The sequence below is a fragment of the Egretta garzetta genome, unplaced genomic scaffold (genome assembly GCF_000687185.1).
Source record: "Egretta garzetta isolate BGI_Z169 unplaced genomic scaffold, ASM68718v1 scaffold754, whole genome shotgun sequence".
Classification (NCBI taxonomy): domain Eukaryota; kingdom Metazoa; phylum Chordata; class Aves; order Pelecaniformes; family Ardeidae; genus Egretta; species Egretta garzetta.
Genome location: NW_009259587.1, coordinates 721,263 through 745,886, shown reverse-complemented (window position 1 = coordinate 745,886; position 24,624 = coordinate 721,263). Strand labels below are relative to the sequence as shown.

General features: G+C 37.8%; 1 protein-coding gene across 1 annotated transcript in view; it reads right to left on the bottom strand.

The window, feature by feature from the left end:
• Positions 1–24,341, bottom strand: part of MARCHF11 (membrane associated ring-CH-type finger 11) — a 32,415-nt gene extending 8,074 nt beyond the window's left edge. Inside the window, exons 1-2 of the mRNA XM_009637882.1 lie at positions 24,327–24,341; positions 23,594–23,749 (exon numbers count right to left, since the gene is read on the bottom strand). Coding sequence (XP_009636177.1) covers positions 23,594–23,749; positions 24,327–24,341 — 171 coding nt within the window. The remainder of the gene's footprint in view (positions 1–23,593; positions 23,750–24,326) is intronic.
• Positions 24,342–24,624: the final 283 nt, after the last annotated feature.

Below are 24,624 nucleotides of genomic sequence, written 5' to 3'. Positions count from 1 at the left end.
ACTTTCCTGCTGCTCATTAAAGAAGCTCCAGGCTATCTCCAGACATACCAAGGTATTCGGTTAACCAGTGTTAACATTACCGAGAGATGCCTGCAGCCTAGTATGGAAACAACCTGAAGACCCAGGAAGAGCCCTGAATATAGGTAGCATGAACATTTCTTTTCAGCGCACCTCAATTATGTCCACTTTTCCAGGGAAGACTGTATCCTCTGTATGTGAGGTGACTCAGATTTATAGTGTGATAAGATTTAAATATAAAAGAGTATGCTTACTGAATTCTGTCAAGATAAGAATAGAAACAAAATTTTGTTAAAGAGTCACAAAAGCAAAACACAGCCTAGGGAAAAAAAAAGCATTCTAGATTACCCTTGATTTACATGGTCTTTCTTGGCCATAATTGTCTAAATTAGCTTGGCAGACTCCCCACTCTAGCCCCATCACCTATTGCAGCGCTCGTATGCAGACTTTGTAGGCTGCCATCTTTTCTGTTCCTCACTTTGAACATACCTGCTGCCCCCTTATACAGTTGCAATAGGGAATAAGTAGAGAAAGAGCTACTGAAGTAGAGAGCTCTATTACCTCTTTACCCATCTGGCAATAATTTTTCCTTTTTACTGTTACTTTATGAAAGCTTTCTCTTTTTACCAGCAGCTGGGTACCTAGTGGCGTATGATCACAGGATGCTAAAATAATTCAGGTGGCAAGGGCCTGTGGGAGGTCTCTAGTTCAACTTCCTGCTCAAAACAGGGTCAGTGATCAGACCAGGTTGTTCGGGGCTTTATTCAGTAACATCTTGAAAACCTCCAAGCATGGAGACTCTTCAACCTCTCCGGGCAACCTGTTCCACTTTTGACTGTCCACCAGTTGAAAAATGTTTTTCTTAAAAAATATTTTTCTTATACCCAGGCTGATCGTCTTTTGTTCCAGCTTATGTTCTCTTCCTCCCATCAAGTACCACTGTGAAGAGCCTGGGTGAGCAATGAGGTCCTCTGCCCCCTTCTTCTCTTTCAGCTTTTTCCATTACCTTTTCTACTGTTGCCTAATTTGCACATCTGGTGCCGCATGACTTCTGAATATAATAGTACAAAAAGATAGCTGTATAACAATTGGTAAATCATCTATCCTGAAATACTATCCTTTTATAATGAACTTATTAAACTCATACTAGCTATTTCATTGAACTTCAGGGTTTGGAATGGGGCTATTCATATTAAATAATACCTTTTTCATGGTAAAGCAACTATGGATACTCATTTCCTTTGTTAGAAATTTTTTTTTACAAGGTCAGGGAAGGTCATTAACAAGTGATGCATAACAGAATGGTGTGAGCTTCTCATGACTCAGATATTACTTGTATACAGGATTTAAATGTCAGGACTGAAATTCACAGAACTCTCTTTAGACTCTATAGGGATATGTTCCACAAAATTATTTTTTATTTCTCAGCTGAAGCTACATAGTATGACTTCGCAGAAAACTGTCAAAAATGCTATTGGTTATGTATCTCTTTCTATCTTCTTTCATTATCAGTGTGAGACAGACCTATTTCAGAATGCCTGAAATCAAAGTACATTTACATGAAGTAAAGCTTCAACTGTCACAAAATATTAAACTGTCAAATTCATGGAAGAAGCTGGCAATAAATGAAAAAAACCTGTTATATCACTGAAATAAACAGCAGATCTTTCACAGTGCAATTTCAGCAATACAGAAGTTCCTAAACTCACTTCAGCTTTTTTTTTAATTTAAATTACTCTTAATTATTCTGCAAAGATAGCACTGAACAGAAGGAAAAGTAGTCCAAACATTTGGGATAAGTAATGTAGCATGCAGACTGGATATAAAGCCCATCCCTTATTCTGGTGGTGTCTGATGACCGATTTCTATTCCCATCTCCCACCCAACCCGAATCAGCCACTCCTACCATCTTTTTCCATCTCATGAAGGCTTTTGCTACCTTACCTAAACTTTTTCTTTCTAGAAAAGCTTGTCTTTGAAAAGTGCTAAGAAACATAAATATGATCCTCACCTCTTCCTAGCATCTTCTCAAGAATGTATTTTATTTATTTTGCTATTCTCCTGATCAGATGAATTGTCTGTCAACAATGCAAGCAATTGAGTCTCTCAATCTCAATAAATTCAGTAATTCCAAAGATTCACCATATTAGCATGCTACCAACCAGAATGGGGAGCCACCCCAATTACTGAGAAAATGCTCAGGGTTGTAGTTTCTAAGTCCTTTGCCTTTAAAAATCAAAGAACAGTTACAAAAAAAACCAAAACCCAACAAAACAAAGCAACCAAGAACCCCAAAAGGGGGTTGAATGTTTTCTTGTATTACTCAGGTACTTTGGCCTTTGTGGTATTCACTGCCTTTCTTCTACAAAAGAAACCGTAGTCCTCCACCTTCCCCAACATGAAGGTCAGCAATAACCAAGCAATTTAAACATTCTAGGAAAGTTACCTCCCTATTAATGTAGTAATCCATAAGTTAAACTAACTGATGAGATCCCACAGTAGATAGAGGAGGAAAGACTGTATGCATAAGATGGAAGGCATTCAAGAGACCCAGAAAGTTTTATGCAAAACTGCTTTAGTGCTGGGCAGTCTGCCATAGGAACCCAACACCGTAAGAGTGATAAGGTGGGATGGGTTAGTATTAAGCTTTAACATGTGATCAGTTTGGCGACCTTGGTTTCTGTGTATGTCTCTCCTTAGTGCTAATGGCAAGAAGACTGTGGATGTTCCTGATGGCTGACTTTTACCTCAACTGAAATTTCCTCCTCCTTGCCCTCCTCCAATCAGTTTTGATTCAGAACAGTCTGAGATTGCCTCTTGGGAAATGAATGTCTTGATTTTTGACCCATAAGTTTAGATTTTGTGTACACATTATAAAAAGCAAACAGATCTTCTTGAGGCAGGCATATTTTTCATGTAATGAAGAAGGTCTTCTGTAGTTATGACATTATTCTCATGTAAATAAGTTTGGAAGGTTCAGTCCTTAGCCACAGACAGTACTAGCCATTAGGGAACCAGAGGAACTGCACAGGACTGTATTGTTTGGTGGCACTACATTTCATAACAAGGCTTGTGAAGAGGAACTGGAGTTGTGGTCACACTGTTTTTTTCTAGCTGAAGTCTCACAGCATAGCTAATATGTGTGAGTATACACTCTGCCAGACACCCAGGAACAGAAGTCTCCTTTTCTAAGAGTAAGATTCTCTTAATAGTATCAAAAGCCAGTTAAACTTTATTTCATTTCTCACCATCATTTGCCTTAATGTATGGCCTGTTACATGTTGTTATAATCACTTCACCTTTTAATGTCAAATGAATGGTTTACAATAAAGAGGTCACAAAAATAATGCAGCAAAAATAATTCAGCAAGTTAATGTTGAGAAATTGCATTTAGAATTTAACAGATTGAAATACTTAACATTCCAAATTGAATGAACTCATTATTAGTGTGTCATAATTTAAATCCATTATTTCCACAGAAGTGTTTCTCATTTTCTTCATATAACTTCTGACAACTCTTAATTGCTCATGATTATAAATTACATTATGACTTCCTAATTTGTTTTTGTCATTTGCTGACTATACATTCAATAATCAGTAACAGTTCATTTAGCTATGTATTTTGTCAGGTTAGAAAAGATCTATACAGCCTTTAGAGTCAGTTTCTGTTAAGTACATGACTCTAAAAAATAAATATTATGAGAAAGATTACCATTTTTGCTTAAAAACAAGAACTTAAAAGAAAATTTTAAATATTTTGTATCTAGATAACTGTACTAATGTGAGTAATTTTTTAAGAGTCATAAAAAAATTCTCATTTAAATATCTATGAAATAGGATCCCATTTCATATTCCTTCCCATCATATCTGTAGTGTTATGATGTTCCATGCCATCCCTGTTGCCCATGAAAAGAATGCATTTTACTTTAATATACTATGATGAAATCTTCCTTTGAAAATGGTGCCTTCATAAACAAAATGTAATTCATGCTTCTGTTTTTAATGTAATACTGTCTGCCTCTTGAAAACTTCCTACACTTCTACTTCTACTGACACTTCATTATGTTTGGCTCGTTTAATCTTTTATTTACCACTGGTCTTCCTTTCATGAATCATTTGGGAGTCTAGTACATTAATGGTACACTATAGTTGTAATGCTGACCCCAGAAACATTGCTCCTCTTTTCTTCTAAGGGCTCTGTCAAGCAGCAATACTGCATAATTTCTTCTTTTTTGAGGTTGAGACTTCCAGAAGTTGAAAGAAACATATTGCTTTGATGGATTAATTGTTAAAGAGTAAAGTTAACAGTTATATGCATGTCCTTACTAACATAAAGATTGATACAATATTCAAAGATCTTTAATCTTTGAGATAAAGCGATATTAACTGGGCTTTTTTTTAATGGTGCCTTGTGAAAGCCCATTGATTTTTGTAAAATACATGGCAGAAAAGTAATCTAAAAAGTGCTGACTGAGACCATGCTTGTATTTGGAATACATTACATGAAAAGTGTTTGCAATGAAACTACAGGTTTTCCTATATCCTTAATAAAGAACATATGAAATTTCCTTATGCCTCCCCAAATGTGTACCTGCTTCAACTGTCCCAGTTTGCAATCCACCAAAATTCCTTAAACCAAAGAGCTGTTGGGGGTTACCCCACTCTGTTCTCCCAGAAACACAGCTTATTATGTATACTGCTGACTGAAGGCTCTCATTCCCTCTAGTGATTCTGGAATGGATATTTCACAGAATCATAGAATAATTTGGTTGGAAAAGACCTTTAAGATCATTTAATATTTAAGAGTCCAACCATACCTGCCCACAACTAAACCACGTCCCTAAGCACCTCGTCTACCTGTCTTTTAAATACCTCCAGGGATGGGGACTCTACCACTTTCCTGGGCAGCCCCTTCCGGTACCTGATAACACTTTCAGTGAAGAAATTTTTCCTAATACCTAATCTAAACCTCCCCGTCCTATCACTTGTTACTTGGGAGAAGAGACCAACACCCACCTGGCTACACCCTCCTTTCAGGCAGTTGTAGAGAGCAATAAGGTCTCCCCTCAGCCTCCTCTTCTCCAGGCTAAACAACACCAGTTCCCTCAGCTGCTCCTCATCAGCCTTGGGCTCCAGATCCCTCACCAGCTTCGTTCCTCTTTGGACACGCTCCAGCACCTCAAAGTCTTTCCTGTAGTGAGGGGCCCAAAACTGAACACAGTATTTGAGGTGCAGCCTCACTGGTGCTGAGTACAGGGGAAGGATGGCTTCCCTGGTCCTGCTGGCCACACTATTCCTGATAGAAGCCAGGATGCTGTTGGCCCTCTTGGCCACCTGGGCACACTGCTGGCTCATATTCAGTCAGCTGTCAACCAGTACACCCAGATCCCTCTCTGCCAAGCAGCTTTCCAGCCACTCATCCCCAAGCCTGTAGCGTTGCCTGGCATTGTTGTGACCCAAGTGCAGGACCTGGCATTTGGCCTTGTTTGATCTCGTACAATTGGCCACAGCCCATCCATCCAGCCTGTCTAAGTGCCCCTGTAGAGCCTCCCTACCCTCAAGCAGATCAACACTTCCACCTTAATGTCATCTGCAAACTTGCTGACGGTACACTCAATTCCCTCATCTAGGTTGTTGATAAAGATGCTAAACAGAACTGGCCCCAACACTGAGCCCTGGGGAACACCACTTGTGACTGGCTGCCAACTGGATTTAATTCCATTCACCACCACTCTTTGGGCCCCGCCATCCAGCCAGATTTTACCCAGCAAAGAGTATGCCTTGGGCATGGGCATCTCATTTTTCAAGCAGAATGCTGTAGGAAATGGTGTCAAAGGTTTTACTGAAGTCCAGGTACACTACATCCACAGCCTTTCTCTCATCCACTAAGCAGGTCACGTTGTCATAGGAGATCAGGTTAGTCAAGCAGGACCTGCCCTTCATAAACCCATGCTGACTGGGCCTGATCACCTGGTTGTCCTGAACATGACACGTGATGGCATTCAAGATGATCTGCTCCATAACCTTCCCCGGCACAGAGGTCAGACTGACAGGCCTATAGTTTTTCAGATCCTCCTTTCGGCCCTTATTATAGGTGGGCGTCACATTCATTAACCTCCAGTCAACTGGGACCTCCCTGGTTAGCCAGGACTCTGATAAATGATGGAAAGTGGCTTGGTGAGCACTTCTGCCAGTACTCTTGGGTGGATCCCATCCGGCCCCACAGACTTGTGTATGTCTAGGTGGTGTAGCAGGTTGCTAACCATTTCCCCTTGGATTACCGGGGCTCCATTCTGCTCCCCATCCCCATCTTACAGCTCAGGGGGCTGGGTACCCCAAGAAGAACTGGTCTTAATATTAAAGATTGAGGCAAAGAAGGTGTTAAATACCTCAGCCTTATCTTCATCCTTTGTCACTATGGTTCCCCCTGCATCCAGTAAAGGATGGAGATTCTCCTTGATTCTCCTTTTGCTGTTAATACATTTACAGAAACATTTTTTATTATCTTTCACAGAATTGGCCAATTTAAGTTCTAGCTGGGCCTTAGCCCTTCTAATTTTCTGTCTGCATGACCTTACAACAGGTCCAGCACAGTGCCTTCCCAAGTTGGTTGACTCAACAGCTGTGTCAGGGAGTTGTCTTCCACACACTCCAGGAACCTCTTAGACTGTTTCCTTTCTGCTGTATTGTACTTCCAGCCGACATTCGGTAAGTTGAAGTCCCCCACAAGAACAAGGGTTAGTGATCGTGAGACTACTCCCAGTTGCTTGTAGAATATTTCATCTGTCTCTTCTTCCTGGTTGGGCAGTCTATTACAGACTCCCACCATGGTATCTGCCTCACTGGCCTTTCCCCTGATTTTTACTCATAAACACTCAGCCCTATCATCACCATCATTGAGCTCAAGGTAATCAAAACACTCTCTAACATACAGGGCTACCCCACCACCTCTCCTTCCTTGCCTATCCCACCTGAAGAGTTTATAGCCATCCATGGCAGCACTCCAGTTATGTGAGTTGTCCCACCATGTTTCTGTGATGGAAACTATATCATAGTTTTCCTGCTGCTCAATGGCTTCTAAGTCTTCTTGTTCATTGCCCATGCTGTGAGCATTGGTATAAATGCACTTCAGTTGGGCTAATGATCCCACCACTCTTCTGAGGAGACAAGTCTTAATTCCTAAGTGACTAAAAAATTATATATAAAAGTAACTAAATTTTTAATATGAAACTAAATTTTTTAAATTATGTTTTAAATTTAAAAACATTTTTATTAAATTAAAATAATTAAATAATAAACATTAAAATTAATTGCATTAAATTTTTTTTAAATTTAAAAAATAATTTTTTTATATAAAAGTAACTAAAAATCACTGGCAGTGACCTATTATAACATAACATGACTAACCTGAAGACATACCAATTATATGACTTAAAAGAGTTTTTGTTAGATTGCTCTAATTGCTCTGATTGCTAGAATCAGACAGCTCCTATAAGAAGTTCTTTCCTACTGTCATTCATTATGCATAATAGGATTTGCAATCTGTATACATATGAATAAAACTGTTACAGAAGCAAAAGAAAAATTATTTAGGTCCAACAAACCTTTTTTGAAACACCTGTTCCTTATTTTATCTTGTTAGTAGTCTAGATGATTAGATAATTAAGTTTCCTAACATGTTTTGTAGTAAGCACACATTGACTACATAATTTAATATGCAGTGATATTGTTAACTTATTGACAAGCCTGGATAGAAAATGCATAGTTTTGAGTACGCACCCATGCACAAATATTTGAAATGTCATTTTTGGCTATAGGCTTCTATTTTTAAGTCTTTTTTTTAAGAAGAATCAATGCCACAAAAATTGCAGCTTACATATTTTGTTAAATTATTAACACATAGAGTGCCTGTAGTCATAATGCCCATTATTGTTTCATGTATCAGAGCTCATGAATACTGATAGTTTGGCTTGCATGTAACTTCTCAGTCTGCTTAGAAGGCTGTACCAATATTTTACTTGGGGCATTCTGAAAGCATAATGTTTACCATGGAGGTACTGTCTATCTATGCACCACATACAAAAGTAATTAAGTTGATAGTTCCTGGAAGTGTTGGCTTGTACATGACTGAGTAGAACATCTACATCTACACCTACAGCCGATGCATCTCAGATTTCTGAGTGCCCAGAAGCCTGGATCTCCTGAGCAATGTACAAAATCTTCAAATTCCGTTACATTAATTCTTCAAAATCTTACTACTTACTGCACATTCACTGTTAAGCAGAGTAGTTTAACATTTTATCTTACAGTTTTTTTAAATTATGATAGAATCAAGATCTGAGACCACAGCAGAGCTGAAAAATTATTAGTAGTTATTTTTTTGCTGCTGGCCAAAAAATAAAATGAATGAGGCAAGACTGCAGGATTTTGTGACCATTTTCACTCTCTTAGAGACAGAAAGTGGGTATTTAGTTTCAACAGTAAATGGAGGTGAACTCCCTCTCCACTTTGAGGCATTCAGAGTTTCTGGAAACATCAGCTCCTGTGGATTACAATAAGGATATCAATCCTGTCTGTTAATCCTCCTGACTATTAAAATAAGGATTGCAATTTTATCCAGTCTCAAAAGAAAGGCTGGCCCTTTAATAATCAGCATACTTGAACAAGGAATCATTCCACAGTAACTAATATAGTATGTTCAACACCTAAAAGCATAGGAAACAAAAGTACGAAACCTGCTAAGTGTTCTATTGTACCAAGCAGTGTTTTTTTCTAATTCTTGATTTCTGCTTTTCATTAAGAATTACCTGTCAATCTACCAGGATCAAATTCTGCCCAAAATATGTATCACAGAACACTTAAAAGTCATGGTGAGTTGTAGAGATATATCTGTGAGAAATATGTAAGGTTAAAATGAATTATTCTCAAGTAATTTTTAACTCATATGAGACTCTAACCAATTAAGTTTAGCTTCGTGGCTTGTTTGCCAGTATTTTCAACACTCCATGGACATGTGTGTATTTGGTGAAAGGCAGTGAATGAAAATTACCACTCTAAGCAAATAAGTACTATTCCTACTGTAAAGTAGGAACCATTCATTTTCTGTTGCAGCTTTATTGGAAATACTGGGTTGCATTGCAATCTAGCTGTACTCTTGATAGCATTATCTGAAAATTAAATATGAATGAATGGAGGAAATGAAAGCCTACCATGGTTGTTGCCTTCTCTGTAACTCAGAGATGATCTGCAAAATTAAACTGAAAACAGCTCAGGCATAGACTACCATGTTATGGATAGGTGAGATAAAACATTTATTCTAATTACTAACATTTATTCTAATTCTAACACTTATTCCAATTACTGAGAGGAAGTCAGTCTCAGCAAGACTATAAACAAGTTGTGTGAAGGAGGTATTAACAATTTTCATGCCATCTAGTCACTTAGGAGGGTTAACCATGTTTTGCATATACAACACTGTACTTATCTTTGGACACAAACAGACAGTATCAAAAAGGGTTCTGGAGTTGCATTTTCCTTCTCTCCTGGGAAAGGAACTGTTTGTAAATTCTAGCTAAAAATGTTGCATACTTTTAACTGAAAAAAATGCTGAGCATGAGGCTAAGATCATACAGCTCATTGTGATATTAATGGGTTCACCAAAGATGTGTAAAGAATTGCTCAGCATGGAGGGACAGAACAAGCCTCTTCCACAAAAATTCCCCGGCCCCAGTCAGTATATAGAAGGATCATCTGTTCTTGATGTCTTCTCATCTACCTTGTTGAAAGTATTCAAGTACTAATTCCAGTTCGTTTACTGAAACTCATTTTTCATCCGCTAGCTGGACTTTCTGAAAGTGCTGGCTACTCTTTCTCTATCTTTTTGACTCTGTGAATAATTAAATAACTTTTACAACCCACACAAGAGGAAACACAGAGGGTTTATCTGAGAATATTCTACTCCCTAATGATTGGTGTATTCCCTTGTGAGAGAACTTGACTCAACCCCATTGTTCAGCTGAGTTAAAGCTAGGTTTTAAACTTCTATCTCTAAATATAATATTTTAATAACTGATATTTACATGGTATTCAGAATATACAACAGTAGAACTCCTTCAAAGTGATTTCTTGGAACAATTCCAGTTCCCATACAATGCATAGATGTTCACTGAACCAAAGAAAAAGCAAATGAGATTGATTCCTCTATTCACATCACCTCCATAGGGATGAGTAGGGAGATGATTTTAGTATAGTACAAAGCATCAGGACCTATTTCTGACACTGGCCTATTTCAGTAGGTTCTGGATGCTGAAAAAGGGGCCATGGAAAGGCCTTTACTGGAAAAGAACCATATAAATGATGTGAAGGTGGAAGAAATGCCATGTAATTGGAATTTAGAGTTCAAAGTTTCCAGTTTACTGAAAGAAGACTGAAAGAAGACTGTGGGTATCTTGGGTGAAGGCTAAAAGGCAGGATGATAGGAATACCAAGGTTTTATCTACTAGCATGTAATCATGAAGAAGACAATCCTGGGTTCTGGCTTGTACAAAATCTGGCAGAGCCTGCTTTAAAAGTCAATTAGAATGCAATTTATTAGATTAGAAAATCAATTAGATTGATTCAGTAATCAATTAAATCAGCAATAAATCTTCACTCAGAGACAATTTAGTCATAATTATGAAATTTTAGACTGTGTAGATGAATATGGTAAATAACATACTGCTTGAAAATTTGGCCTCATGGAAGAATTAACTTATTTATTCATTATAATTGTTTTATGTATTATATATTATGTATAATAATTAAAACTTGATATAAAAAGATGTACACTAAAGTTATAAGTATTAATATAATGCATTCTTACTACAATTATTAATAATTCTAATTATTAAGTTATTAATTAAAAATTCTAATAAACAGCAAAATTTTAAAAGTCAATTGCCTTAGTTTTTTCAGGTACTGCTACATAATCACAACTACAAACTAGTTGGTACTGTTGTTTGAATTGGTAATCACATTTTTTTCTAATAGCTTGGGGTAGCTATGGTTTTGATCACCCAGTTACTTATAAGACTCAGTTTTTAAGATCGGAAAACATACAAGATGTAGTGCTTAATTACAAGACGTGGCAAGTTAGATACTAAGTATCATCAAATATGATAACTCTATCTGTAAAAAAAGAAAGTAGTTGCCTTTATAGTATACACTACACCAGAAACTCTATATTTCTCTCTAACGATATAATGAACATGTCTGAAATCCCTTGAAGCAATTACATTAAATTGCACAATGTAACTGTTGCTTTTGAACACTGAAAATACCCAGCTTTCTGACTTGTTATATTGTGCATCAGCATTCATAGTACTGCAAGAAGCAATGGTTATAATATCAAAAACTGTAGTATCCATTCATATTGTTGTGTTTGAAAGTCCCTAAACTATAAATTGTTTTTGGCTTCATGGTGCTTACATGACTTACACATAACCCATGTGCCATCTCTTGCAGTACAAATACAGATATAAAAATAAAATACCCTCAGTTTCTCTCAAGTATAACAAGCACATAAGAGAATGAAAGGTAAGTAATTACATGCTGTCCATATGGAAAACACACTTATCAAAGACCCACATACTCTTCTGCAAATTGTCTCTTTTCAAGTTTTTCAGTGGTTCTATAAGATGTAAGTCCTGAAACAACTTGTTGACCACTTAGAAAATTTTTTGCACATAGATTGCTGCTCTTTTTGAACTCTCTGGAATAGATAGAAACAGATAAGTAGATCTTCAAATGACCCTGGTTCTGCTATTGTTGTAAGATAAAAATTTCTCAATATCCAAAGTTTGTGAGCAACTGATCCTTATGTAACCAGAACAACGATGAAATTGCTATGTATTTTAGTTTTTTAGCATTGAGGAGATGAGATTGAATCAGTTAACTACAAATGCTGCTACGTTCCTCTGTATAGCCCTACCCAACTGGACACTAGGTCCAGGAATAATGAATATAGTATATCATCTATGGTCTGTGGTTTTAAGGTAATTATTAATGTAACTGAAACTATAGACAATGTGCACCTGTCGAAAGAAGAAGATGGAAGGTAGTTTCGTGTAGTAGACCGAGAAATTTGGCTAAGACTGCCAAGGCTGAGAGCCGAGTAGGTAAGAGGTAATTCCGGCAAGGGGAGATCGTGACCACCGACTCATTGACCACCTACCCAAATGATACCTCCTACTCAAAAGAGAACAATGGAAGTGCACAACTGAGTCTGCGCAGTAATTTACATAGGAAGCGAGAGAATTTGTACCAAACGTTAGAGATGATGTTATTGATTATGTATGAATGTAATGAATATGTATGTATTTGATTTATATAACCTGATTGGAACAGGTGCTAGACGTGCACGTTGGGTGGAGTGACCCCCATGCATCCAGCACCGTGAATAAAGAATGCCTGCCTTTTAACACTACATTGGTGTTACAAGGTTCGTTCGTTCTTCCCAATTTCAGTGACACTTACAAGGGTGATGCCTAATGAAGGAAGCAGGGAAGGTTTCTCCATCTCAGGTGGAATTCTTACTTACTCACTGGGCTCTGAGAAACATCAAGACTGTAAGCTGAGAAAAGGCAGAGCATCTAAGACTGGTGACTGCAAAGCTAATGGAGCATGTCTCAGCACTGTGAAACAGTGTAAGATCTCATGGCTCAAAGCACACAAAGTGATAACTGGCTTAGACATTTGTTAAGGGGAAGACCTAATACTTTTTCTTCTTCAGGTAAGTTTGCCCAGTCAGACCTGGCTGACTGTTAGTAACTTATCCAGCATCCAACTCTGAAAAGAATATGAAAAGAAAAAACCAGGAAAACAGACAGTATTCTGACACTGACACCAGACAGCTTTTGCTATGCTGTAGTGAAAAGGACCATTTCTGCTGTACTGGCCTTAAGTCATAGAGGATTCTAAGGGAGAAGAGAGTCTGAAGGAAGGCAGGCATCATTTTTCCAGTCAGGGAACTGGGAATGAGTGGGCAGCCTCAGTGCTGAAGGAGAAAGGTTGGTATTTTTTTGTGACTATGAAAACAAGCCTCAGCAATCTTTCAATAGAAGAACAGCTTTTAGAATGTCACTTTTGAATGCCTGCTCATGGTCCACCAAAGTGAAGCAGTTCAGCCAACATGTTGAGTCCAGTGGTGGAATTCTCCAGCAGGCAGCTAAGCAGCTGCTCCTTTGGACCCATAACACCCTGCAGAGACTCTGAGTGCCACAGGCAGACTGAACAGTAGGACAGCAGCCTTCCAGCACATACAAAAATTTTCAGAAAGTGCTTTGCTTTATTAATGAAAATAAACACGAGAGATGCAAATTAATCACCCCTTTGGAGCAATGCAAAGTCCCATATGAATTTGAGTTTGTAAATAAAGTTATTTGGCTTACTAAAGTAATTTTCTTTTTCATATCATAAAATATATTCTACAAAACCCTCTTCCCCCTTAAGGGGGCATACATGAAAGATGGGGAAGGACTCTTTATCAGGGAGTGTAGCGATAGGGCAAGGTTTAACAGTTTAAAACTGAAAGACGATAGATTTAGATTAGGTATCAGGATGAAATTTTTTACTGTGAGGGTGGTGAGACACTGGAACAGGTTGCCTAGAGAAGCTGTGGATGCCCCATTCCTGGAAGTGTTCAAGGCCAGGTTGGATGGGGCTTTGAGCAACCTGATCTAGTGGAAGGGGGGGGTGGAAGTAGATGATCTTTAAGGTCCCTTCCAACCCAAACCATTCTATGATTCTGTGATTCTCTGATTCCCCTAAAGTGAATGGAATTAGGTCTTGATTACCAGAAGAAAAAAAAAAAGACAGTGTAACTCCTGGTGAAGCAGGTCTCTATCCCAATGATCTTCCTGACTTCTGTCACAACACTGAAAAAGGAGTAGTTAGCATAGTTACTGAGATGAGTAGAGAAATTGTCACAAATTTAATGTCATAACCAACAGCCACATCCTTAGGGATTCATAGGTCAGAGGCAACAATGGTTCAGTACTTGATAACCTGAGTGACACTGGGACAAAGACATGGCTTCTTATTCACACTTCAGATATGCTAATTCAGGGTCAGAGGACATAGCACTGCAGAAATGCTAGGTGATTTTTACGTAAAACAGACTTGAAGCCTCTACCTCTGAACCCAAAGAAGGAAGAAAGGAACCTCCTGGGGGTTATCATGAGCACCTGATGCATGAGAGTTGTACAATGAAGACACAAAAATTCACTTGTGTCATGTGATAAAAAACAAGACTCTGAACTACTGAAACTACTTGCTCTTCTGAGATAGTCTGGACTAGAAGACAAAAGTCCTTAGATCTTGTAGGTCCTAATTGCAGTGGCTAGGTTCATAGCAATTATATCAGCGAGATCTATGAAAGCATGAGGGAAAGGCACAGAGGAAAGAAAAGTTTCTAAAATCCCCATGCCCATAAACTCTTCCCAGTGAACACACAGCAATTTTCCGCAAATTTCTAAATACATTCAAGTATGTGGTAACCATATCAACTCTTGGTGAAGCTCTGAAGTAGTCACACTTCCCTAGAATAACCAGCAATTTCACATATCTTCTCGATCTTTTTTCCAAGGCTATAGGAAGGAAAGAACAGGCTGAAGTAGAGGATTTTTAAATCCCCAAGATGCATCTGATGGTCCCTCTCCTTATACGGAGTAGTGAATGATATGAGGATCTTTCCCTTAAGTTTGGCAGATATCAGAAGGCATCGGTAATTAATCAAATTACTATTTGGTGCAAGTATCCAGAAAGCAATGAGATGATACACAATACCCTGTAAATGCTGCTTGAGGAGAAAGTGATGCTCTTTATTAAGTCTCAGGAGGAATTTAAGTCATCATTGTACATTTAAATACAGGCAAAGTGTCCTTTTTGGAAGGTTACATCAAATGATTGGAGCTTCCGATGATTCTTGTGGTCACTAAAGAAGGAGGTTATGTGGAGGACACCGTTGCAATTGCAGGAAAAGGCTGCAAGTGCAAGACTCCCATATTCTATTTGTGTTATTCTGATGTGAGTCAGTGAGCTCACATCAGATGTTATGCCAATTCCTTTAAGTAAAATCTGTCATATTGCTTTCCTCCTATGAAACAGCAGTCCTGAAATTGAGATGTGGAATTTAGTCACCCAAGGAGGAACACAACGTGCTAGGAGCAACCACAAGTTATAGTAGATTGTAAATTGCAGATTGCTCAGATAATAGCAATGAGAGATACATAAAGCATTCCATTAAGAAGTAGACTCTGTCTGCCTGTTCTTGCCCAGTGAGCAGAGTGAGCTTCCTTAACATGAAAGAAGAGAAGGCATACTGCAGTTTACTCTCATTTTCTCCCAGTACAGTTTCCTGGATGCCAATTTTATGGAATTTGCCTTTTTCAAGATCCTTGTAGTGCTTGGAATAATCTTACAGTGTTAGCAGAATAGCTAAATACACATGAAGCTAGCAAGTATTTCATCTTGGTGGTAAGGTTCATGACTTTCTGAAACTACTAAGGAATTATTTTTTTAATTATGTCTGTTGTTTGGGCATAAAAGACCAGAAAAAATAAGCCTTAGCTCAGGAAATGGCCTTCATCCAATAATATAGTATCATCAACAATGATAATGTAGGTATCAGTATGGTGTATTCCTGTACTGGGAATATGCTTGTCACAGAAATGGCCAAGTTCAATACTGCTGTGGACAGAAGACACTGCCAGAAAAATATGCAAAAATATAGGGGAAAAAAAATAATAAGGGGGAAGGAAACAGCATGTGGCTGAAACTGGAATACTCATTCTCCATCAGCTTCACTGAAATCTAAACAAAAGTAGCAAGAAAAAGAAATGCAGAAAATAAGGAAAATAAAAAGGAAAGTTGAAATCAATTTAAAAAAAAACCCAAAACTAAGAAGCCTATGGGAAAAGAGTCATGCAGGTAAAACTCACAATGCAAAGAGACTGCTCTGACTCAGACAAGTACTTCAAAAGGACCGCGGTCAAACTGTTCTTTCACTGTGGCACTATTGGCATGAAAGGAGGCGGGGGTTGTGCTTTGCACATTGCTGAAGCAATAAGACAGAGTCTTCAATCTGAATACCAAGCATCCAGTTTGAATCTACATATGGGACAAAAATAAAAAAAAGTATGTGTAATAGGTTGAAAAGCTGTCTCCCCAGTTGAATAATTTAAGAAAGACGTAAATTAGCATGACTAGCAGTCATGTGGATGAAGCACTGAAGACTTCAGTGCAAACTGACTAACATTCAAAACCAAGAAGCATTAAAAGGAAGTTTCAAAACAAAACCAAATAAAACAAGAAAACAATTGCATTTGTAACAAGCTACAGGAAATAAAAGAATAACATATGAGGGGCATACACCTATGTACCTTTAAAGCTGTTCTTTAAAACATGCTCTGCTTTATTTATTTTGTGTAGTTACTTGATTACCTTTGTATACACTTAAGCAGACCAACAAAACTGCATAAGTGAATGCAGGAGAACTAGTTTAAAATCACTATCCACATGTTAGTACAAAAGTGTTCTCTATGCTATAAACACCACTTCTTTGCCTAATCTATATTTTACTGATAATCCCCTATCTTAAGCAGACAGATGTGAGCACCAGAGTGGCTTGTCTAGCTCCCTCCATGCTGTAGCTGATGCTGTGACAAGAATAACAGATTTCCTGAGTTCTATCAATTGAGATGCCAACCTTGGCCAAATGTTCCATCTAGCAAAGCATGAACACACAGAGAATCAGGAAATCAGATATCAGATGTTTGCTGGTAGCACTCCAACCATTGTAGCAAAATCCCAAATATTAACTACACCTTCTAGATCACTGCTTCAATTTTCATCCATCCCAACCAGCAAGAAAGCATAATTTTTGCCATACAACTTTAAAATCCTGACTAGACTATAAATATCCAAGTTGCTGAACTGAATTATGTTTCAAACATTTGTTTTCAGATTTTTGGAGGTTCTTACCTAAGTCTCCCTTACCTTCCTCTCTCTCAGTTCTTTCATAGGAGTCTCTAAAACAAAATCAATCTCCTCCCCCCCCTTTCAAACTTCTATTTTTCTGTGCACTTAACTCCTTTCTACTTGATCCTTCCAATTTCAATTCTTGACTCTCTTCATAATCTCCCGTGTTCCTTTCTGACGGCTTCAGCTCCCATGCTGATGACCACTCTGATCTCTTAGATGAATTTCATCTCTCCTCATTGGATTTACAAATATGGTTCAGTGTTCGTAGTCAACAAAATGGCCATTCATTGCTTTGATTAGCTTTTCACCTAGGTCTACATCTAGTCTTTTGTTATTAGTTCTTCTTTACCCCTACCCAACTATCACTGTGATAGAATCAGTCCATTTGTTCACATATTATTCTTCACTATTTCATGACTTTCAGATCATTGGTAGTGACGATTCTTCCATCCCCCATTGCCTCTTACCGGTCATTAGTTACCAATTCTATTCACGCTTCTGAAGCTTCTATAGTTTTATTCCTCCTTTCCACTGAAACATCCATCTTGCGCTCCTTCAGCTCTGTATGCTAACAGCCACGTTTTGCTCTTAGGATGCTAGTAGTGCACCAGTGGCCTGCTCACTTGCTCCATGGCAAATCTGTTCTCTCATCTGAATGGCTAACCAAATGTATTTCTCAAGCTTAACGGACTTACATCTCCACACCTTTTTGCTGCCTTTATTTTCCAACTCTCTACTCCTTTTATCACCGAGTCTCTCTGTGCATTAATTAAAAGAAAGCAAAGAAAACAATACAACATGAAATTCGTTTTCCCCTTAGCATTTTCTCTCTGATGCCTTCTATTTTTGCAATTCAATGGTGAAATGTTTACTGTCCTCTCTTTTTCTATGATCTCTCTAATTTACACCAGTGACATCATTTTGTCCTTCCTTCTGATCCACTCACCCCAATTCTCTTTTTCAGTCTCTCATCCACTTTCAGCTCTTTCCCAGAAAGTACGCAGGAAATGTATTTTGCCTTTCCCACCACAGAAAAAACCCACAACTTTGACACCACTGGCCTCTCCAACAGCCCTGCTATCCTTCTGTTCCTAAACTTATTAAGCACACTACTCAGAACTGATTGTTATCACCAGCTTCTACCCACTGAAAAGGCTCAGAGTGTATCAAATCAAAAGGCCTATCTAGTCTAGTAACTTCTCCCTAGGAGTGACCAAAAGTAGATGCTTAGGAAAAGAAAGAGCGTGAGAAGTGCAACTACTATATCTATGGTGGTGGCTGACAGGTCTACTTTTCTGTTTCAGCCTTCTCTCTCCTGTCAAAACTAAAATATTCATCTGTTTCTACCACCTTTTGTGTGAATCTTACCATACACTTAAATTCATAAAAATCTCTAGGATTTTCATGTCCCAGCCTTCCTCAAGTGGTATGGATTCATCCTCCAATCCAGGAATCTGTTCTGTAACCCAAGAATTATCTTAAATTTAAATATCTCTTTGGATCTTCCTGTTCACAACATTTCTAAAACTTGCGGGTGCTTTCTACATAGCATATCTAAGGCTGTTCATACATAAAAATTTATTTTCTCATCCCCACTTTCATCTTATGTCTCAATTACTGTAGCACAGCTTTTAAGATCATGACAAATGTAATTTGTGGTCTCAGTGACCAGAAGACTGCTTCAAATACAAATTTTTTTAGTCCTTTACTTTGACCATGCTACTGCCCTTCTTTCTCCATTCTGCTGGTTCCTCTCTTCCCCATCACATCAAATAAAAAAGACTTGACTTGATTTTTAAAGTCCTTCCAGGCTTTTACTGACATATTAATTACCTTCTAATGACTACTCAGCCATTCAATCTCATCTCTGTTCAGTTCATGATACCTATCTCAGCCAAGTATTTTATTTTCTAACAACAGCCCTTCCATACTGCCTTCACATTCAAAGGTGCCTGCAAAGCTTAATTATTTTCTGTTCAAGAGGCATCTTAAAACTCATCCCATTTGAGATGCCAAAAACTCAATGATAATTAAAAATGGTTAGTGTACAGAGACCACTGGTCTTGTATATCCCCATAGACTTGTCCCTTATCTCTTGTTCAAACTTCTTTGTAAATTGTCCAAGATTGGCACAATCCTTTTTGTTATTTGTGTGTGCTGACACAGTGAATAGCACAATGTATCCTCCTGGATCTTCACTCCAGGCAGTGTTAACAGCAGCAACATCAGTAGATCGTTGTTAGCATATAGTGTAGTTTAAAAAGCACAGATGGAGATTTGAGCCTTTCCCTTTCCCTTTCTTAGTTGTGCATACAAAAAGTAAATGCTTTCATCCAGCTGAGCATAATCATGAACAATAACTTTTACTAAACATTTACTACATGTTTTTTCTGGACACTTGCCTCCATCTTGAAGCATCTGAAGAACTTGACTTTTTAATATAACATGCATATACATACATGCTGTCTGCTATAAAGACTTGCTCATGCTTATCTAATTGATGCCAGGGAGATTACTCAAAGGAGTGTGGACCACTCACATTAACAAGACTTGAAAAATTGAACCTGTAATTCAGAAAACCTGTTGAACATAGTAATTTTTATGATGAATATCTCAAATGTTAATAATCACAACTTGGGCCACTGAAAACCACTGAACTCATGAGCCACATTCCACCTCCAGTAACTAGGCACTTGCTTAAATAATACTAAATACAACCTTCATTTTTTCATCTATATTCAAAAACTACACCTAACAATTAAGAACTTACTTTTTTAAATAACTGTTTGTTTTGTGATTTTCCTGATGTCAGAAAACGTGTTAAATTGCCATGCAGTTAGCTTTTAAATTAGCCCACCAAACTACTGTATGACTTTTGGAAGAGGTCTAGTTCACGTAAAGTACCAGAATACAATGTTTTAATGAACAGCAGGGTATATTAAACATCTAACATAACACTATTTTATGACAGACTACAGTAACAGTCTAGAAAAGGCTATTTCTAAACATATTTATTGCTGACTTCTATAGAAATGATGGGGTTTAGCAGCAAATTATATTTTCTGAACGTCTGCATAACTATATTCCACTTTTAAACATTATTTTTGAAACTTACAAGAGAATTAACATTCTTCAATATGCATTCATGTTTAACTACAAGTCTAGTGAACTAATCTACTAACAGCTTAATAATTAAATAGCACCAATAAAAATAAAGCAATCTATTTTTATTTCCTTTAGGAAGGAAACCTGTACAAATTATAAAGCTTAACAAACTAATATAAAAAATATTTCTGGTCCTTTTTTTCTCTTCGTTAATCTGAAATAAAATTCTAAGTGGATTTAATTTCAAAGTCAGACATTTAACGTTTCTCCCTCCTTTTTAAGTTGTTTCAAAAGCCTTCCAAAACTCCCTGCCAAAATCAGTATGCGTTCCATCTCCCCTCATTACAGTTTGTTTTTTTTCCTAGTTATTTCTTAACATAACCTTGTCTATTATTGGATCAAATTCCATCCTGCTGTAAGGAGCAAGTCCAGCAACGTGAACATGTGCTTTCATTGATGGACTAGTGCAAGGTTAAATATATCTTTCTGATATGATCCTGAGAAGGATACTGAAAAAAACGGCTCAAATTGCATTTCTTTGTGAAATACCATATCAAATGTCATCTGTTTGTGTGCTCATCTACCACTGTTAGCCCGTTGGTTAATTTATTATTTTTGTGGTTTAAGATCTATTGCTATATTGAAAGTCTATGTGTTGCTAGGACTGGGTTATTTGAAAGTGGATTAAGTAGTAGTTGCTGAAACGTACAAAGTGACACTGGAAAAATTTCTATTGGAATAGCCACTTACCATAGCAAATTTTGTTCCTTGAATGTACTGCCTCCAAAGAGGCCCCCCATGGGGATTACTTTCCCTGCCATGAAGCAACAGAAACCATAGAAAATGTTAGATATTAAATGGAATATTCATATCTATTCCAATGTTCTGGAAGAAAACAGAGAAAAATCTCCTATTTCTTCACTCCCTAAGCATTGTTACATTCCATAAATACCCAAGGTAAAAGTAAGCCTGACGAGATGGTGTAAACCTGCATAGACAATTCACTTGAGAAAAGGTTATTTCGGTAAATAGCATCCTTTTTCTCTCTTATGACACTGCCTACACAGTTCTAATAAGTAAAAGACAGGTGGAGACAATTCTGAAAACAAGGACTGAGGCAGACTACTAGTTGTAGAGAGAGCAAACTTCTCCTGTCCAAACATTGCATCTAATGTAACGCAAGAAGTCTTGCTTGGGAACTTTTAAGTACATTAGCTACCTTAATGAAAATGATGTAAGCTACTTCTGTATTGAAACGGCCTAACCCTTAGCTTTTTACCAAACCTGACCAGTTACCTTAAAAAAGGCTTTTGTGTAGTCAAACAAATGATCCAGAGCCTGTCCAAAAGCTTAAATCAAAACAGCTGTTAAAAATGGCCAATACTGTTATAGTCAAGAATATGGGAGGGGAGTGAGGGCATTTTAAGACGGATCACCCTTATAAAAACACAAGGACAACTGCAGTTTTGAGAGTTCCTTTTACATTCTGTAACTACAAGAGGAATATTCAGTGTAGGAAAACGAGAAAGGTACCACTGCATCCCTCCAAAGAGATGCCAGGATTGCACCCAAATGCCAGGACCCTAAGAATGTATGTATAACTTATTATTTGAGTATGCAACTCCATGAAATCTTTTTGTATGCTATTTTGTCATGAATAAAAAAGAACTGATTTAAATAATTTACATAAAAAATGAAAGACAGGCTTAAGAATAAATCAAGTATTTTTTAAGCTATCAAAGGAAAAACATGAACCTGGTTCCTCCCCCCAGAAATGTGCCATAAGTCATTAAGAGAATGGGATTTAACTTTTGGGTCTTCAGTTTCTTTCTACTTCACTTGTAGCTTGGCCAAATATTGTTGTTTACTGTGCCACCTACTGACACTTCCTTTCTTCTTTGCTTCTGTTTTCCACAGAAATTGAATAGCTGTTCTTCAAACTGGGCCTTGATTCTGTTGTCCACAGATAGGTGTCTAACAACATTTCATACGTCCTTTAATATCCCACTTGGCCTCCACCTGCAGTGCCAGGGTCTCTCGTATGTTGTGTCGTATCTGCTATCTTGTGTAGATATTTTGGCTACCTTGGGACATCTCAAATAGTACTAGATGCCTCTTTGCAGGCAACTGTGTCACGCCCTTCCTGTCAAACAACAAGTATTTTCAGAGGCTATCATTGCAAACTGTTGATAATGATATAACCTTTGCTATGAAAAAGATGAGATTGCTGTGGATATACAGGAAACGGAGACTTTTAAAAGGTTAAAAAAAAGCCAAAAGGATCCCATGCTGAGCCACCAGAAGTCTACACAGAAAGAGAATCTACCACTTTCATTTTCTGGAGCATTTTACAAATCCATGACTCTTTTATATCACAAAGGTTCTACCCAGGAAAGAGCACCAGAATGTTTCCTTTGTGGATTCATAAGCAAAAAACTTGGAGTCACAAGTGGCTCTGAAAGTACTTGCTCCTAATCTGAACAGCTGTAAGCAAATACTCCAGATATCCTACATCCAAGGAATGCTTATCATGCTCACAAAACTGCCATTACCATCCAAGCATGTCTCTTCCATAAAACTCCAATCAAACTCAGGCGCAGAAAAATGACCCGAGTGCTCTGGCCTTTGAGAGCTCTATCATCTCTGAGCTCATAGGATCAAAACTAAAAAAAAAAAAAGATACAATTATCTTACTAAATGCGTTCCTCAGATGTATGAAATACAATTTCCAGGATGGAATTTTAAGCCTCTAAAGAATTCTGATATGCAAAGTGGTATTAAAGCTTCCCTAACAGATCTGCTAAAGCTTTGAGTTTCCACTCCCCTTTCCCTGAATATGCTACCAACATAATATTCTAACTTCCAGCTGCATGTTGTAATGCTGTTAAAAGGGAGCTGTGAAAAATGCTACTGCACATTTCAGCTTCTGAAACAACTACTGGTGGACAAAACTTAAAGAGCCTTCTGCTACTCTGGATTGTGCCAAGACTGAAAAGTCACCTCCTTTTACTTTTTTGCTGTAGACGAATACACAGGCAACAGAAGTTCTCTTTGCCTCTCTCCTCTGGACCCCAAGCTTGAAGAATGAATTAAATAAACTTTTGACTGAGTCTTTAACAAAACTATAAAGTTTAAAGTTTAGAAAACGAATCAGGGAGATCCAATTTGTTCTGTCATGTCTCAGTATGACTTACCTAATTACAGAGTTTAACAGCCTCTGAAGACCATTTTTATGGCAAGCCAAAAGCTAGAAGAACATAACAGAATCAAATTACTCCATGTTTTAATACGTATTTGGTCTTAAAAACTAACTTCAAGTGGGTGCAAGTACTAACTGGTGAAGCATATAGGCTCTTCCGCTGTATGTTCCAAAAACCTTGAAATAAACGTATCATTTTGGTTTTCAAAATGACTGGAAATACATATTTTTAAAAAAAACCAAACAAATTACCTGGCAAGGCTTCTTCATTTTAATTGCTATAACATGGTATCTGTAACAGCAGAGTTCACAGGTCCATGACCCTCTTTCACTTATCCACTTTAACAGGCAAAGCTGATGCGTGTATCGTACTGACCCATCACAGCGGCAAGGATTTAACAATTCACCCTGGAAAGGCAGCACAGAAACATTAATTTTAAAGGAATCTTTTATGCACATGTATACTCGATACCAAAATCTTTACAGGTCTGTAACAATGAGCTGGTCTCAATTTCAATACATGAAAACAACATGTATTTTTGGCTATAAAAATTCTTAAAAATTAAACTGTCTTAAAAACATCTCAGTGCTTCTAATGAGTCAAAGCCAGATAACTGTCTATGCATGCATATGTACATATGTGAAACAAGGGAAAGATTACCGTGCATCAAACAACAGTAGCATTAGCCCTTTCAAATGCCTCAAATGGTACTGAAAGTGGTTAGGTGCATTTCTCCAACAGTTATTTGCAGTCATCACTAGGAAAGAAACGGGTGACGTCACAGAGAACCGTGCTCTCAGAGCCGGGTTCTGCGCTGTCCAGCTGCCAGGCAGGACCTCAAATAATGTAACTAAACACTTCCCCCAATAGTTCACCTATTTCTAATTACATAAACCAGCTATTATCTTCTTTCTTTAAAATCTTTTTTTTTTTTTTTTTTTTTTTTTGGCTAAACTACAAGACCAGCTATAAAATGCTAGTTACGGATCCATTGCTCATGTTGTGCCCAGTAATGTAATTCTCTCAGTCAGAGAAGGTACTGGGAGGTCTTCTCAACGTTACCTGTAAGCTAACACTCTCATTTTAAAGTCTGATAAAACACCTGAGAAATCCGTACTGTTTAAAGTCCCCGAGGGGAGAACCAGCGGGAAAGAACATGTCCAGCGTGCAAGCCAGCCATAGCAAATCTCTGGTTTTTCCCAAAGCTCTGCGCCGGCTCAGAATTGCCCCCGGCGTTTGTCACGACCAGCCGAGGCTCGCTGCGCCCATCTCGCCGCCGACA